The sequence below is a fragment of the Haematobia irritans genome, chromosome 4 (assembly GCF_050003625.1).
Source record: "Haematobia irritans isolate KBUSLIRL chromosome 4, ASM5000362v1, whole genome shotgun sequence".
In the NCBI taxonomy this organism is placed as follows: Eukaryota; Metazoa; Arthropoda; class Insecta; order Diptera; family Muscidae; genus Haematobia; species Haematobia irritans.
The window spans coordinates 125278400-125297582 of NC_134400.1; the positions used below are offsets into that span (position 1 = coordinate 125278400).

Genomic DNA, 19183 nt, shown 5'->3' on the forward strand with positions numbered 1-19183 from the left:
TATCGATGTGACTTAAATTTTATAGAAGACACCACTATCAGGTATCGAAGGGTATGAACATTTCCTATTTTGAAGCATTTTTTAGCTTCGTAGTCAAGATAGAAAAAGTCAACAAATGTAAGGACGATTTCATTAATTTTGAAGACTTTTCAGAATTATTATAGCCAAGTTTACCTTAGTAAACCGAAATTTTCTTTCATGTTAATATATCAAATTTTAAGTTGAATCTCTCAACAAAATGACTTCATTGAAAAGTTTATCGATGTGACTTAAATTTTATAGAAGACACCACTATCAGGTATCGCTTATATCGAGTCTGATATAGATATACATACATAGCTTCCATATAAATGTGTCTCCAAATTTTCAATTACCGATGTTATTTATATTTAGCACAGGCTAATTATTTTCAAAACCTTTGGTATCTGCATTCAAACAAATTTATTTGAACCTAAAAAACTAATATTATAACAAATACTTAAAATCAATGCTTTCTAAATTGCAAAAAAAACAACCTTAAACTAAAGATGCAACGTCCTCAAAGTAAGTCTTATCCTATATTTGAAGATCTCGGGCTCATTGAATACCACTACGAGAGAGTTTCAATGAACCTATTATATTTGATCCATGATGGTGGGTATTTAAAATTCGGCATGGTCTTCACATATACTTGTGCATTGCTCTTTGTATTTTTACATGAAACGAAACATTTATGTTAATTGTTATAAAAAAATTCTTTTTATGTGAAAACAAGAAAGTTTTGCTGTTTTTCCAATGCTCTGACATAGCTATAGCTTTGGGGGAAATTTGAAAAATAAAAATGTGTAAATGTTACATGCAAGCGTTATACAGCAGAGAGATATCATTTTTGAAGTAAACATATTTGATAAGCCTATTGTTATGATAGTACGCATTTTCACCCAAAATACTTCAATGAAAATAAGTAAGGATACGGCAGAAATGGATTAAGTAGATGTTGCATGGAAACCACTTTGTGCTCTGAAGATTATTGTATTATGAAGAAAAAATGCTAAAACGGAAACGAAATAGACAACGTAGCCTATTTTATTAAGAACCGATATGGATCAATTTTTGTGTGATTGGGGATGGGCTATATATACCTATAGTCCTATATGGACCAATTTTGGCATGGTTATTAGCGGCCATATACTAACACCACGTTGCCAATTTCAACCGGATCGGATGAATTTTGCTTCTCCAAGACGCTCCGGAGATCAAATCTGGGGATCGGTTTATATGGGGGCTATATATAATTATGGACCGATGTGGACCAATTTTTGCATGGTTGTTAGAGACCATATACCAACACCATGTACCGAATTTCAGCCGGATCGGATGAAATTTGCTTCTCTTTGAGGCTCCGCAAGCCAAATCTGGGGACCGGCTTATATGGGGGCTATATATAATTATGGACCGATGTGGACGAAGTTTTGAATGGTTGTTAAAGGCAATATACTAACATCATGTACTAAATTTCAGCCGGATCGGATGAAATTTGCTTCTCTTTGAGGCTCCGCATGCCAAATCTGGGGATCGGTTTATATGGGGGCTATATATAATTATGGACCGATGGTTGTTAGAGACCATATACCAACACCATGTACCCAATTTTAGCCGGATCGGATGAAATATGCTTCTGTTAGAGGCTCCACAAGCCAAATCTGAGGGTCCCTTTATATGGGGGCTATAGGTAAAATTGGACCGATATGGCCCATTTGCAATACCATTCGACCTACATCAATAACAACTACTTGTGCGAAGTTTCAAGTCGATTGCTTTTTTCGTTCGGAAGTTGGCGCGATTTGAACAAACGGACGAACGGACGGACATGCTTAGATCGACTCAGAATTTCACCACGACCCAGAATATATATATTTAAATTGCATAAAATTTCTTAAATCTGCATTTATGATTTATTGTCGATACATACGAATTAGATTATAGGTAAATTTGAATAATTTTTGCGACGTAGCAGTGACGATTTTTCAAGGAATATGTGAGTATTTTGGCCATATTTATGTGGTAAAATCGAAAGCAAATATATATGGTTTGGATAATTCAGAGCCGATTTTGATAAAATTTGCACTCGTTGCTAACATTTTAATTGAACTCTCAGTGCAAAACTTCAAAATTTTCGAAAGCTTTGACCTCCGTGGTTATATGAATGTAAATCGGGCGAAAGATACATATGGGAGTAATATCTAAATCTGAACCGATTTTGACCAAATTTAACATGTGTAGCAAGAATGTTAGTCCTACCCTTGTGCAAAACTTCAAGTAAATCGGAGTGACATTTTGACCTCTGGGGCCATATAATTGTGTATCGAACGAAAGGTATATATGACAGCTATATTTAAGTCTGGACCAATTTCAACTAAATTTGGCATGCATAGTAAAAATGTTAATTCCATTCCCTGTGCACAATTTTAAGTAAATCGGAGTAAAATGTTGATGTACATTGGTCATATGACGGTAAATCGGACGACAGATTTATATCTAAATCTAGAAGCTATATGTAAATCTGAATCAATTTCAACCAAATTCGGTATGCATATTTATAATGCTAATTCTATAAATTTCACGTAAACCGTAACAAAAGATTGGCCTTTTGGGCCATTGTCTGAATATGAACCGATTTGAATGATATTCTGCAAAATTTACGAGACTAACAAAACATTCGATTATACGAAATTGGACGAAGATCCGTAGATGAATACGACATTTATGACCAGAGCGGTTATAAATATATATGACAGCTATGTCTAAATCTGAACCGATTTTTTTTTTCAAAAATCAGTAAGGATTGTCTTTGAGCCAAAGAAAGTCCTCATGCCAAATTTGAGTACAATCGGACTTAAACTGCGAACTGGACTTCGCACACAAAAATACATCAACAGACAGACAGACGGACATCGCTAAACCGACTCAGAATTTATCCTAGGCCGATCGGTATATTTGGAGATGGGTCTATGACTACTCCTTCTGGGCGTTACATACAAATGAGCAAAATTTCAGAATTTTCGAAGTAAAACTTTTGCTTCTGTGTTCATATGAATATAAATCAGGCGAAATATATAAATGCGAGTTATATCTAAAGCTGATCCGATGTCAATCGAATTTGACGGATTTCAACAACATTTAGTCCAAGTTACGACATTATCAATTTTACTCTTTATGCAAAATTTAAAGCAAATCAGAGTAAAACTCTGACTTATGGGTAAATATAAATGCATATCGGGAGAAAGATATATATGTGAGCTATACACTGAACTTTTCAATGAAGTAGTGTTTTCCTTATAATTAAGTGATTGGACTTAAAAATGGGTATCATAACATGAAAAGCAAAAAACCGTTCAAAAATAGGAAATGTTTTTCAACACTTTATTTTAAAGACGTTTTTAATTTGAAACATATCATAATTTCTACTGGAAGTCGTGTCTGAATTTGGAAAGTAAAGTTGTCGTTAACTTATTTTTAAAGGATTTTAAAATATTAAAGGGGACTTTCGTTGGTCTAATTTTTTTTCTTCCGCAAGAAATTATTTTTCCTTTGGGCGTAAAGTTCATTATAGTACATTTCGATATCGCTTCGTCCGTCTGTAATCAAAGTACAAGTTTCAAATGTATTAATAACATAAAATTGCTCATGTCTGTAGTGAATTTGTCTAAATATATTTTTCTCTCCGTGTTTTCCAAAATAGAAATTTAAGTCTCCCGTATTTATAGATCATAAATCGAATGCGCTCAAAATAGGACGGTGCCTACTTAGTATATTATAACGTATACTTCAAAGTAAAAATTTCTTAATTCAAGATAAAACGAATGCGCAAAATACCCAAATTAATTGTTAGCATATATTTTAAATGTCTTTTATCTTAAATCTACAGATTTAATATATCAAAATATATTTAATCAAAGATTTTTTTTTACTTTAAGGAAAATTTTCCTTAGTTTAAAGACATACGAATATGAATAGCCCAGCAAAAAAATTTGGAAGTTCTTCTAAAGGCACAACTTTAAAAGCACTTCCAAAAGATGTACTCCCAAAGATGTTCTGTATTTCAAATATACAGGAAGTTCTTTTAATTCAATTATTTATAACTCGCTTTTTTCTTATTTTTAATGGGTAAATTTATTCTTTTTTTTTAAGTTAAAAACGGGGTAAGCTTTAATAAAATGGTACAAATTATTGAAATTGTATCGAAAAAAATTCAAAATCCATTTAAGAAATATTGCGAATTTTTAAAAATATTTTAATTCAAACGTTTCGGACAAGCGATAGAATGCATTAGAAATCATACAAAAATTATAAAAATTATTTATTTGTCAAAATGTGACAACATTTTTTAATTCACATCCAAAACACTGAATTTGAACCACAGAGTAATTAGTGATGCAAATTCAGTCCAACGGCTGTTAAAATGGTGGACATCCATTCTATGACAAGCCCGTGTTGAATGCATCGCTTCTGCGCCAATTTTGCACTACTTCCGGATCCAAAAACAAAAGTTTCACTACTTTTTTGGCGACGCTTTTTGTACTGGGCTGGGAATCAAATCGGGCTGTCGTTTTAACCCAACCCAACTGAGAAACGAAAATTTCTGAGACTCATTGTCAATATTTAATGAAAAAGATTTAAGCTAAGATTATAAAATATCTTTTAATTAAAATTTAATAATTTTAAAGAAATTTGTTCTTAATATAGTGTAATTGCCTGTCCTAAAATTTAGGTTGCATAATCTTTCATATTACGAGGGCAGTTTGGAAACTTCTTAGCCTAGCACAAAAAGCGCTGTATAAACAGAAAAAAGAAATACCCTTCACCACTACTGTGGTACAGGGTATAATAAGTTTGTGCATTTGTATGTAACGCCAAGAAGGAAAAGTCTGAGACCCATAGTTTAGTATACCGATCGTCTTAGAATTAAATTCTGAGTCAATTTAGCGATGTCCGTCTGTCTGTCTGTAACATATATGTAATTTTGTGTGCAAAGTATAGCTCGCAGTTTAAGGCCGATCGTTCTCAAATTTGGCACAGAGCTTTACATTGGCTCAAATACAATCGCTATAGAAATCGGTTCAGATTTAGATATAGCTGCTATATATATTTATCGCCGCTCTGGTCATAATTGACGTATTTATCAACGTATTTTCTCAAAATTTCGGGCAGCCAAATATTTTGGGGCTTTTCTAAGATATGCAAAATATCAGCTAAATCCGTTCAGATTTAGATATAGCTCCCATATATATCTTTCGCCCGATTTAGACTTATATGGCCTCAAAAGCCAGAGGTTTGCACTGATTTGCTTCAAATTTTCTACAAGAAGTACGTTTAATAGTATCGTTAAGCGTGTCAAATTTGGTTGAAATCGGTTCAGATTTAGATATAGCTCCCATATATATCTTTCGCACGATTTACACCCATATGACCACGAAGACCAAGATTATTCTCCCATTTATGTTTTTTGCTGAGATAACAGGATTATTTTTACAATTGCCTCAAAATTGCTTTAGCTTTATATTTCCTATATATTTTTACTAACATTGTGTTTCATCCCATGGTATTAGCCGATTTAATTTTTAATTCTAGCGATTTTGTAGCAGTAAAAAAATTGTCTCCAAATCGTTTCAGATATAAATCAGATATGGTAACACAAGTTTTGGTCTTCATAATGGTGTAGGGTGTAATATAGTCGGCCCCGCCCGACTTTAGACTTTACTTACTTGTTTTACAAAGGAAATATTAGAAATGCGTGCTGTCATTAAATATTTACATAAAAAAGGTTTATCGGTATAAGAAATTCATAATGATATGGTGAATGTGTTAGGTGAAAGTGATCCTTCATATGCAACAGTAAAAAATTGGGTTGCTGAATTTAAACGTGGTCATACAAGCATTGAAGATGAACCACGTGGACGTCCGAAAACAGCAACAACAACAGAAATTGTAGCCAGCGTGTATGATATGGTATTAAATGATCGACGAATAAAAGTGCGTGAAATTGCTAATCTCAAATGATCGAGTCCATTTAATGTTGCATGAAGAACTACAGATGAAAAGGCTTTCTGCAAGATGGGTGCCGCATCAAAAACGCATAAGAATGAACATTTTTTAAGCTTGTTTGGATCGTTTTAAGCGGAATAAAATGGATTTTAAGCGTCGTTTCATAACTGTTGATGAAACATGGATCCACCACTATACTCCAGAGACAAAAGAACAATTCAAACAATGGACTGAAGCTGGAGGAAGGCCCCAAAGAAGGCAAAAACAATTCAATCGGCTGATACGGTTATGACAACGTTTTTTTTTTTGGGACTTCAAAGGTATTTTATTGATTGACTATCTGCAAAAGGGTACAACAATAAATTCAGAGTACTATTGAAACCTTTTGGATCAATTAAATGTACAAATTCGAGAAAAACATTCTGGCTTACAACACAACAAATTAATTTTTCATCAAGACAACGCACCAGCGCACAAGAGTGTTTTAACAATGGCTAAAATCAATGAATTAAAATACGAGTTGCTTGACCACCCACCTTATTCTGCTGATTTAGCTCCCAGTGACTTTTACTTGTTCCCAAATCTAAAAAAAATCATTGCTGGCAAGCGTTTTACCTCAAATAAAGATGCAATTACAGTTGTAAACCACTATTTTGAAGACCTTGAGGAAAACCTATTTAATCTAGGGATAGAATTGCTAGAAAAGCGTTGGCCTAAGTGTATTTAAGTTTCAGGAGATTATATTGAAAAATAAAAATATTTTTGAAAAACTATCTATTCTCTTTCATTGATACGCTAAGAAGTTTCCGAACCGCCCTTGTTTGTTAATATTTTTTTCAGCTTAATTATTTTATTTTCAAATTCCATTCAAAACTATTATTGATATTTTTTTACAATATCGAATAAATATCATACCAATTGGAACGAAATGGCAACCCTGAATACGATCGTCAATTCAAGTTTTATTCTTGCCACCTATTCTCTTACAATGAGTAGGTATGCCCAAGCAGACCATGTACTCAACCAAAGATTAAGTATTTGGAAGAAACGCCCATGCAATGGTGGGGTACGTAAACGCACAGTGATCGACGAAGGCAACAAAACACAATGGTTTTCATATCATTATTCGAATTAAAACACGTAAGTAAAGTAGAAAGTCAGGCGGGCCGACTATTTCATACCCTAAACAACCTTTACTGAATTAGTAAAGATTGTTTGTGTGGTATCAATGATATGGGTTTGGGAGATAAACCGCATTTCCATATTTAAGAACATTATGTGGTACATGTTTATGGGAGTTTTATCACAATCCGAACAGAAATGTGTGATATTGGGAGCTATAGTTGATTCTGCACCTACAGAGTTAGTATCCCAGCAAAAAAAAATTGTAAATTTGGAAGCGCTAAAATTATAGCGTCCATACAGTAGGCACCACTTTTCCTGACAGCATTATCAGTGCAGAATACAGCGCTTCATTTTACACCTATATGGCGAGCAGCGTACTTAAAATACCTAAATAATGGTGGTGGTGAAATTGACGCATCTGAGCTCACTAAGCTAAGCGGGTGCTTCGTCTCTCGCTTACAAGGTTGCATTCCTGTAAAGAAGGATCTATGTGGCAAGTTACGATTTCATGCTCTCCACATCCATATTTTGTGCTTCTGAAAGCGTTGAAATTCATATGTTACATAGAAGAAGCGCATTTAAGTGCGACATTTGTTTTTAAATTCATCGATGAATTCCTTGCAAAGATATGTGCTGCTTGACTTTTTTCCTTTACAAAGTTGCTGAAAATTCAGCAAGTTTTTTGCTGGGATACCACTAACATTGATTCAATTATTACAAAAGAGGAAATCGCTAATTGAGTGTGGGTAGTAAATCCAAATTTTTGAATATTGGGAAACATATTTATGCAAGAGCTACATGTAGGTCTAACAACGTTCGGATATTGCTTCAACATTTGAAATTTGAGTAACATTGGTTAATAAATAAGAGTATTATGACCAAATGTGGGAAAATCGAGCGACGCATATATATGGGAGCTATATCTACATCTGAACCGATTTGGATGGTATTTGGCAGGTTTGATTGACATTACAGGAGATTACCTTGTGCTGAATTTGAGTAAGATCGATTAGTAAATGAGGCCACTACGGTCAAATATAAGGTTATAAGGGAGAACATTTTTGAAAATCGTGCGCTACATATATATGGGAGCTATATCTAAATTTGCTCCGATTTCTTCCCACTTCAACAGCGTTCGTCCTTGTGCCCAAATAACACCCTGTACCAAAGTACATCAAAATCGGTTTATAATAGCGACCGAAATCCTAGATGGATGCTTGGTAGACCAAGCATAATTTTAAGACAGGAAAGCCATCCTTATTTTACGACCTACTATATTTCATAGCGTAATAAATAACATCATGACCTAAAATAGGAACCTCAATTTAGTTTATTTTTTTACTGCATTTTTATTATGTAATTCCCGGGATCTCGTTCCCGGGAATTCCCGGCATTTGGCCATATTTTTGCTCCCGCGTTCCCGGGAATTATATGCGGGAATTACCGGGATTTTTATACCCTCCACCATAGGATGGGGGTATATTAACTTTTTCATTCCGTTTGTAACACATCGAAATATTGCTCTAAGACCCCATTAAGTATATATATTCTGGGCCGTGGTGAAATTCTGAGTCGATCTGAGCATGTCCGTCCGTCCGTCTGTTGAAATCACGCTAACTTCCGAACGAAACAAGCTATCGACTTGAAACTTGGCACAAATAGTTGTTATTGATGTAGGTCGGATGGTATTGCAAATGGGCCATATCGGTCCACTTTTACGTATAGCCCCCATATGAACGGACCCCCAAATTTGGCTTGCAGAGCCTATAAGAGAAGCATATTTCATCCGATCTGGGTAAAATTTGGTACATGGTGTTAGTATACGGTCTCTAACACCCATGCAAAACTTGGTCCATATCGGTAAATAATTATATATAGCCCCCATGGTTAGGTTAGGTTAGGTTAAAGTGGCAGCCCGATTAAATTTCAGGCTCACTTAGACTATTCAGTCCATTGTGATACCACATTTAACTAAAAGTACCTATTACATATGGGCACTTCTAGTCTTAACCACTGAACCTTCTCTATTATTAACTTTTGTGGAACCAACCAGATTGCTCCAAAAACATTAACAAACTGCTTAAGTTAACGTTTTCCAGGTCAGCCAGTAATCTAAAGCTATATGCTCCTAAAATTCGCTTACGCCTTACACAAAAAGCAGGACACTCACACAAGGTGTTTAATTGATTCCTTTTCCTCCACGTCATGACAGCTTATACAATAGTCATTATACTTCGCACCTATAGTTTTTGCAAATTCGCCTATCAGGCAGCGACCCGTTATAGCAGATATTAGCAGTGCTATCTGACGCCTTGAGAACACTAGCATATCTAGTGTGCGGTTTAAGTTTAAATGGGGCCATATTTGCTTGGTGTCGTTACAACCCTTGCAATTTTCCCATCGAATATTGGCCATCATAACAGCCTTCTAAGAGCTTGCAGGTGGCCAGAGGCATACCAACAGATTCTAGTTCCCCTGGAATATGTAAGGTAGTTCCTAGCCTTGCTAACACACCTGCTTCACAGTTCCCCGGTATGTTCCTATGACCAGGCACCCATATTAGGTGAATATTGTACTGCTCAGCCATCTCGTTGAGAGATTTGCGGCAGTCTATGGCCGTTTTTGAGTTAAGGAACACAGAGTCCAAGGATTTTATTGCAGGTTGACTGTCTGAGTATATATTAATGCCAATATTTGTTGGAACATTACTTCTCAGCCAATTCACCACCTCTCTTATTGCCAATATTTCAGCCTGAAAAACACTACAGTGATTAGGTAATATTTTCGCTATTCGAATTTCCAGATCTTTAGAATATACTCCGAACCCCACTTGTCCATTCAATTTGGAGCCATCAGTATAGAAATCTATATATCTTTTATTCCCCGGGGTCTGTGTACACCACGCCTCACTGTTGGGAATTAGAGTTTCAAACTTTTTGTCGAAAAGTGGTTTTGCCAGGATGTAATCCACTACGTTAGGCACATCTGGCATTACTTTGAGGACCGAACTATGACCGTACATTTTTTCCGACCACAGCGATAGCTCGCGCAACCGCACAGCCGTTGTTGCAGCTGACTGTTTGGCCAAAATGTCTAAAGACAATAGATGTAGCATGACATTAAGGGAGTCTGTTCCTGTCTTACTAAATGCGCCTGAGATACATAAGCTCGCCATACGCTGAACTTTATCTAAACAAGTCGGTTTCTGAAGTGCCGGCCACCAGACTACAACACCATATAGCATTATAGGTCTAACCACTGCCGTGTATAGCCAATGCACAATTTTTGGTCTTAGTCCCCACTTTTTCCCTATTGCCTTTTTGCACGAGTACAAAGCTACCGTGGCTTTTCTCGCCCTCTCTTCAATATTAAGCCTAAAATTCAGCTTCCTGTCCAAAATAACGCCAAGGTATTTTGCACACTCACCAAAGGGAATTTCAGTACCCCCTAAGGAAATGGGCCTAACCGTGGGAGTTTTGCGATCTTTGCAGTACATGACTATTTCTGTCTTTGCTGGATTTACACCAAGACCATTATCTTTCGCCCATTTCTCAGTCATCCGGAGAGCTCTCTGTATAATATCTCTGATTGTGGATGGGAATTTTCCCCTGACTGCTAGCGCCACATCATCTGCGTATGCCACCACTTTTATCCTTTCTTTTTCTAGAGAAACCAGAAGGTTGTTTATAGCAACATTCCAAAGAAGAGGTGATAGAACTCCTCCTTGGGGAGTGCCTCTGTTCACATACGTTTGTATGTTTGCTTGCCCTAGTGTGGCTGAAATACGTCTCTTCATTAGAAGTTCGTCTAACAGCCTAAGAATACCTGGATCAACATTCAGAGTTGTCAGTCCATTTAATATCGAGCTCGGATGGATATTATTGAACGCCCCTTCGATGTCTAGAAACGCCACGATTGTGTATTCTTTGACAGATAGTGAGCTTTCAATAAAGCTGACCAGTTCATGCAATGCGGTCTCAGTAGACCTGCCCTTCGAGTATGCATGCTGTCGTTTCGAGAGCAAACCTGAATCCACGGTAGTTCTAAGATACATGTCTATCATCCTCTCCAGGGTCTTAAGTAGGAATGAGGATAAACTGATTGGTCGGAAATCCTTCGCACTCGAGTGAGAGGTTTTTCCTGCTTTAGGTATGAAGACGACTTTTGTTTCCCTCCACTTTTCTGGAATATATGCTAAGTTTACACATTGTTTATATATCACCGTCAACCAGGGGATAATTCTTCCAGCCACTGCCTGTAACTCCGCCGGAGTAATTCCATCAGGTCCGGGGGATTTGAATGGTCCAAAGCTATTTAAAGCCCATTTTATTCTAGATTCCGACACAATTTCCTCGATAGGAAATGATCGCTGAGCCTCTGTTACACCGCCGGAATATGGTTCAACCGTCTGATTTCCAGGGAAGTGTGTGTCCAAAAGTACCTCCAACGTCTCCTCACTGGACGTTGTCCAATTTCCCTCCGATGTTTTAATGAAACCTGGAGCGGTGTTAGTGGATGCTAGTACCTTCCGTAGTCTGGAAGCCTCTGACGTATTCTCAATACTGCTACAGTAATCATCCCAAGAGTTTTGTTGAGACCTTCTCAGTTCTCGTTTATATTCTCTCAGATTCATCTTGTAAGTGTCCCAATCCTCCGGAGCTCTTGTATAGCCCCCATATGAACCGATCCCCCGATTTAGCTGGTTGAGCTTCAAAGAGAAGAAAATTTCATTCGATCCGGCTGAAATTTGGCACATGATGTTAGTATATGATCCTTAACAACCTTGCAAAAATTGGTCCATATCGGTCCATAATTACATATAGCCTCCATATTAACCGATCCCCCGATTTGGCTTGCGGAGTCTCTAAGAGAACCAAATTTCATCCGATCCGGCTGAAATTTGGTACATGGTGTTGGTATATGTTCTCTAATGACCATGCAAAAATTGGTCCACATCGGCCCATAATTATATATAGCCCCCATATAAACCGATCCCCAGATTTGACCTCCGGAGCCTCTTAGAGGAGCAAAAGTCATCCGATCCGATTGAAATTTGGTACGTGGTGTTAGTATATTGTCTCTAACAACCATGCAAGAATTGGTCCATATCGGTCCATAATTATATATAGCCCCCATATAAATCGATCCCCAGATTTGTCCTCCGGAGCCTCTTGGAGGACCGGTTGAAAATTGCAACGTGGTGTTAGTATAAAGCCGCTTATAACCATGCCATAATTGGTCCATATAGGTCTATAGTTATATATAGCCGATCCCCAATCACACAAAAATTGGTCCATATCGGTTCATAATCATGGTTGCCACTCGAGCCAAAAATAATCTACCACAATTTTATTTTTATTTTTAGAAAACATTGTCAAAATGTTATTTCTATAGAAAAATTTGTCAAAATTTTATTTCTATAGAAAATTTTGTCAAAATTTTATTTCTATGGAAAATTTTGTCAAAATTTTATTTCTATAGAAAATTTTTTCCAAATTTTACTTCTATGGAAAATTTTGTCAAAATTTTATTTTTATAGAAAATTTTTTCCAAATTTTACTTCTATAGAAAATGTCAAAATTTTATTTCTATAGAATTTAATTAATTTTATACTTATATACGTATTTAATCGGCCTTTTTATATCCTCCACCATAGGATGGGGGTATATTAACTTTGTCATTCCGTTTGTAACATATCGAAATATTGCTCTAACACCCCAAGTATATATATTGTGGGATGTGCGTGAAGATAAATTGTAAATTTAACTAGTCGAGACACAAACCAGGTAGTTTTTGCCTGCGCACCTAATGGGTTAATTACAATTTGAGGAGATAAAATATTTAATGAAATTCAGCACTTTCCAACATATTTGCGCAAAATATTTTGGTATTAAACGAAAGATCTTGACAGGTACTATAAACGCAAGTGGTTGTCATGTTCGAAAGCGTCCCATAAATATTAGTTTTGCAGCTATATTTTAAAAGTCAGTTTGTCCAACTTGAAATAAAGTTAAATTACGCCCACAATACCTGCTCTAGATTTTTTGGTATCAAATGAAAGCTCTTGATGAGTACTATAAACGTAAATGGTTGTCATGTTCGAAAGCATCATAAAAATATCGATTTTTATAAAAAAGAAAATTACTTTTTTAGAATTTCAAAAAAAGTGCACATTGGCCCACTGTGCAACACCTGCTCTACAGTGTTTGGTATCAAATGAAAACTCTTGATGAGTACTATAAATGCAAGTGGTTTTTATTTTCGAAAGTTTCCCAAAAAAAATTGTTTTAAGCAAAAGTAAAATTAATTTGCGAAATTTTAGAAAATATCGCACCAGCGCCCACTGTGCAAAACCTGCTCTGGATTTTTTGGTATCAAATGAAAGCTCTTGACGAGTACTATAAACGCAAGTGGTTCTTATGTTCGAAAGCATCATAGAAATATCGATTTTTATCAAAAATATAATTAATATGTCAGAATTTAAAATATAGTGCACGCATTTCAGTTTTATTTCAAATTGTGGCGATTAAATTTAAAAAAGAACCACTTGGGTTTATAGTACTCATCAAGAGCTTTCATTTGATACTAAAAAATCTAGAGCAGGTATTGCAGAGTGGGCGCATTTCAGTTTTATTTCAAATTGTGGCGATTAAATTTAAAAAAAAAAAAATTAACAAAAACCTACATTTCTGGGATGTTTTTGAAAATAAAAACTACTTGCATTTGTAGTACTCGTCAAGAGCTTTCATTTGATACCAAAAAATCTAGAGCAGGTTTTGCACAGTGGGCACGGGTGTCCTATATTGTAACTTCGTGCAAACTAAGTTTCTTTTTGATAAAAATCGATATTTCTGTGATGCTTTCGAACGAGAGAACCACTTGGATTTATAGTACTCATCAAGAGCTTTCATTTGATACCAAAAAATGTAGAGCAGGTATTGCACAGTGGGCCCGCGTGCACTATATTTTAAATTCTGACATATTAATTATATTTTTGATAAAAATCGATATTTCTATGATGCTTTCGAACATGAGAACCACTTGCGTTTATAGTACTCATCAAGAGCTTTCATTTGATACCAAAAAATCTAGAGCAGGTTTTGCACAGTGGGCGCTGGTGCGATATTTTCTAAAATTTCGCAAATTAATTTTACTTTTGCTTAAAACAATTTTTTTTGGGAAACTTTCGAAAATAAAAACCACTTGCATTTATAGTACTCATCAAGAGTTTTCATTTGATACCAAACACTGTAGAGCAGGTGTTGCACAGTGGGCCAATGTGCACTTTTTTTGAAATTTTAAAAAAGTAATTTTCTTTTTTATAAAAATCGATATTTTTATGATGCTTTCGAATATAAGAACCACTTGGATTTATAGTACTCATCAAGAGCTTTCATTTGATACTAAAAAATCTAGAGCAGGTATTGCACAGTGGGCGCATTTCAGTTTTATTTCAAATTGTGGCGATTAAATTAAAAAAAAAAAAAATTAACAAAAACCTACATTTCTGGGATGTTTTAGAAAATAAAAACTACTTGCGGTTGTAGTACTCGTCAAGAGCTTTCATTTGATACCAAAAAATCTAGAGCAGGTTTTGCACAGTGGGCGCTGGTGCGATATTTTCTAAAATTTCGCAAATTAATTTTACTTTTGCTTAAAACAATTTTTTTTGGGAAACTTTCGAAAATAAAAACCACTTGCATTTATAGTACTCATCAAGAGTTTTCATTTGATACCAAACGCTGTAGAGCAGGTGTTGCACAGTGGGCCAATGTGCACTTTTTTTGAAATTCTAAAAAAGTATTTTTCTTTTTTATAAAAATCGATATTTTTATGATGCTTTCGAACATGACAACCACTTGGATTTATAGTACTCATCAAGAGCTTTCATTTGATACTAAAAAATCTAGAGCAGGTATTGCACAGTGGGCGCATTTCAGTTTTATTTCAAATTGTGGCGATTAAATTTAAAAAAAATTAACAAAAAACTTACATTTCTGGGATGTTTTAGAAAATAAAAACTACTTGCGTTTGTAGTACTCGTCAAGAGCTTTCATTTGATACCAAAAAATCTAGAGCAGGTTTTGCACAGTGGGCGCTGGTGCGATATTTTCTAAAATTTCGCAAATTAATTTTACTTTTGCTTAAAACAATTTTTTTTGGGAAACTTTCGAAAATAAAAACCACTTGCATTTATAGTACTCATCAAGAGTTTTCATTTGATACCAAACGCTGTAGAGCAGGTGTTGCACAGTGGGCCAATGTGCACTTTTTTTGAAATTCTAAAAAAGTATTTTTCTTTTTTATAAAAATCGATATTTTTATGATGCTTTCGAACATGACAACCACTTGGATTTATAGTACTCATCAAGAGCTTTCATTTGATACTAAAAAATCTAGAGCAGGTATTGCACAGTGGGCGCATTTCAGTTTTATTTCAAATTGTGGCGATTAAATTTAAAAAAAATTAACAAAAAACTTACATTTCTGGGATGTTTTAGAAAATAAAAACTACTTGCGTTTGTAGTACTCGTCAAGAGCTTTCATTTGATACCAAAAAATCTAGAGCAGGTTTTGCACAGTGGGCGCTGGTGCGATATTTTCTAAAATTTCGCAAATTAATTTTACTTTTGCTTAAAACAATTTTTTTTGGGAAACTTTCGAAAATAAAAACCACTTGCATTTATAGTACTCATCAAGAGTTTTCATTTGATACCAAACACTGTAGAGCAGGTGTTGCACAGTGGGCCAATGTGCACTTTTTTTGAAATTCTAAAAAAAGTAATTTTCTTTTTTATAAAAATCGATATTTTTATGATGCTTTCGAACATGACAACCACTTGCGTTTATAGTACTCGTCAAGAGCTTTCATTTGATACCAAAAAATCTAGAGCAGGTATTGCACAGTGGGCGTAATTTAACTTTATTTCAAGTTGGACAAACTGACTTTTAAAATATAGCTGCAAAACTAACATTTATGGGACGCTTTCGAACATGACAACCACTTGCATTTATAGTACTTGTCAAGATCTTTCGTTTAATACCAAAATATTTTGCGCAAATATGTTGGAAAGTGCTGAATTTCATTAAATATTTTATCTCCCCAAATTGTAATTAACCCATAGGTGCGCAGGCAAAAACTACCTGGTTTGTGTCTCGACTAGTTAAATTTACAATTTATCTTCACGCACATTATTGTGGGTCGTGGTGAAATTCTGAGTCGATCTGAGCATGTCCGTCCGTCTGTTGAAATCACGCTAACTTCCGAACGAAACAAGCTATCGACTTTAAACTTGGCGGAAGTAGTTGCTATTGATGTAGGTCGGATGGTATTGCAAATGGGCCATATCGCTCCACTTTTACGTATTGCCCCCATATAAACGGACCCCCAAATTTGGCTTGCGATTCCTCTAAGAGAAGCAAATTTCATCCGATCCGGCTGAAATTTAGTACATGGTGTTAGTATATGGTCTCTAACAACCAAGCAAAAATTGGTCGACATCGGTCCATAATTATATATAGCCCCCATATAAACCGATCACCAGATTTGACCTCCGGAGCCTCTTGGAATACCAAAATTCATTTGATTCAGTTTAAATTTGGCACGTGGTCTTAATATATGGCCTCAAACACCCATGCAAAAATTGGTCAAAATCGGTTCATAATATAGGCCCCATATAAACCGATACCCAGATTTGACCTCCGGAGCCCTTCACTAGGGGCCTTTCTACGCCTGTGTCTAAAATTTGATGTTATTTCCGGCAATTTTTTCGTTTGAACTGTCATTCTATGTCATCGCTTTTCTATGACACAGAGACGAATTTGGAAATTATATATAGTAAACATATATATGTATGGCCTGATTTCCATAAATGGGGTCAGGAACGCAATCTGTTCAGATTTAGATATAGCTCCCATATATTTGTATCGACCGATTTTCCAAAATTTGGGGATAAAATCCTCTTTTTTACCGATCTTTACAATATTTCAGTATTGTTCCTATACATATGTATCGACCGATTTTCCCAAATTTGGCCATAATATTCTTAATTCTGATTCAATCACGAAATTAATTGATCCAATTAATTTTTTAATTAAAATGTCTTCAATCACAGAAATTATAGCATCAATTAAAAAATTAATTATTGTTTCAATTAAAAAATTTGTTGAATTAATTCAATTTGTAATTGAATATTTTTTAAAACTCAATTAAGATTTCAATTGGAAAAATTTTTGGAGAAATTTTTTTCTGTGTAGGCTTGTTTTGTTTTTATTTGCTTTTAAATAAAAATTTGTTAGCATCAAAAGACAACTTCGTTTGTGTACAATTTCATTCTTCGAAAAAGAAAACTCTTCCTTCAGTGTAAAAGAGCGTCGAGTAGTGTCATTCAAACGCTATCAGTTAATCAAAATGGTAAATATTCTACATTTGTTTATGAAAAGTATGGGACTTTTTAGTTGACAAAAAAGCTCATGAATGTTGACAACACTGTTGTGAGCTATACAAGAGACTAGCGATAGCAAAGCCATAGAGCAGTACACAATTGAAACTCATGTGGTGAAGATGTCAGATACGCTATCGGATGGCAGAGGGAACGTGGTGATTAAAACAAATGCACGTACTTTGACCAGTTGTTTCAATTTCTTTTCCATTGTTCTTGGTTCTAGTGCGAAGAGATACAAATTCCTACTCAATTGGGTTACATCGCTGGCTGTTGGTATGGCAATCGAAATGAGCGTCCCATTCTAGCTTTACATGGCTGGCAAGATAATGCAGGAAGCTTTGCTCTACTAGCCCCATTACTCGCTCACCACACCGCTATATTGGCCATTGATTTTCCCGGCCATGGTAGATCATCGCATAATCCACCTGGCATAACTTATCAAACCATGGACTATGTTCGTTCAATTAAAGAAGTGCTTTTATACTTTAAATGGCCAAAGGTTTCATTGTTGAGCCATTCGATGGGTGCTGCCACATCATATCATTTTGCAGCACTCTATCCCCACCTGGTGGATGTCATGGTCCACATCGATGTCATACACACTCGCTACCACTCACTGGATATGCAAATCAATTTTTTGGGTTATTCTATGGATAAATTCTTAATAGAGACTGAACGTAAATTGGCCAAAGATGGCAAACGACCGCCTGCATATACATTCGAACGCTTGGAGGAAATATTGCACGAGGGATCGGAAAAATCAATTGATGTGAATAAAACGAAATATATTTTACGGAGAAACATTGAGCCAACAGGTGATGGTACCACGTACTATTTCTCACGAGATGGAGCCATTAAATATTTCCAAGAACTCAATACAGAACCAGGATTATGTTTGACCATGGCCAAGAATTTGGTTAATATTAAATGGTTGGTGCTAAAAGCTCAAAATTCCTATCACATTGATGAAAACTTACCAGTGAGCAAAGAAGTTCTTGGCTTCCTTAAAGAAAATAATCCAAATTTTCAATTTTTCACTTTGCCGAGTGGAAAACACCATTGCCATTTGAATAATGCGGAAATGGTGGCAGAATATATACTACCATTCTTAAAGAAACATCGACCTAAGGAGAGGTTTATTGTAGAAAATGTTGGTAGCAAATTGTAGTTTAGTATTAACCATAAATGTGACCTTTATCAAGTATCACTACACGTGAAGTCTAAAAATAATTTAAGGATTTTAGAAATGAATATATACAGGCTAGCAAATAATGCAATGCCTTGAAGTAAATACACTCAAAGAAGAAATACTTTCTTCATGTATGTAATTTTAGATAAAGGAAGTTTCCCATTCTTATGAAGTATTTTCTTTTAACCAAATTTGGGCGAATTTATGTTTAGTAATTCAACGATTATCGCAAATCTCACGCAGAGAAGGAATATGATTAGCCCAAACATGTTTCAAAATCAAAATTTTATTTTTAGATTGTGTACATAGAACATTTTTGTCGCAAAAATGTTGCCTTCTCGGCAAAAACATACATGGTTGTCGAAATCAGATACATAAATTTCGAGAAAACGGCATGTTT

At 35.3% G+C, this 19183-nt stretch overlaps 1 protein-coding gene across 2 annotated transcripts; it reads left to right on the forward strand.

The window, feature by feature from the left end:
• The first annotated feature begins 17622 nt into the window (after positions 1-17622).
• LOC142234629 (serine hydrolase-like protein) lies at positions 17623-18955 on the forward strand. Of its 2 annotated transcripts, none has more exons than XM_075305787.1 (2): positions 17623-17746; positions 17818-18955. In XM_075305787.1, the coding sequence occupies exons 1-2, from the start codon at positions 17714-17716 to the stop codon at positions 18760-18762; spliced, it is 978 nt and encodes a 325-aa protein (XP_075161902.1). In that variant the 5' UTR covers positions 17623-17713; the 3' UTR covers positions 18763-18955. The 2 variants fall into 2 exon arrangements, with proteins under 2 accessions (XP_075161902.1, XP_075161901.1); XM_075305786.1 differs by having other exon boundaries at positions 17685-17749.
• Positions 18956-19183: the final 228 nt, after the last annotated feature.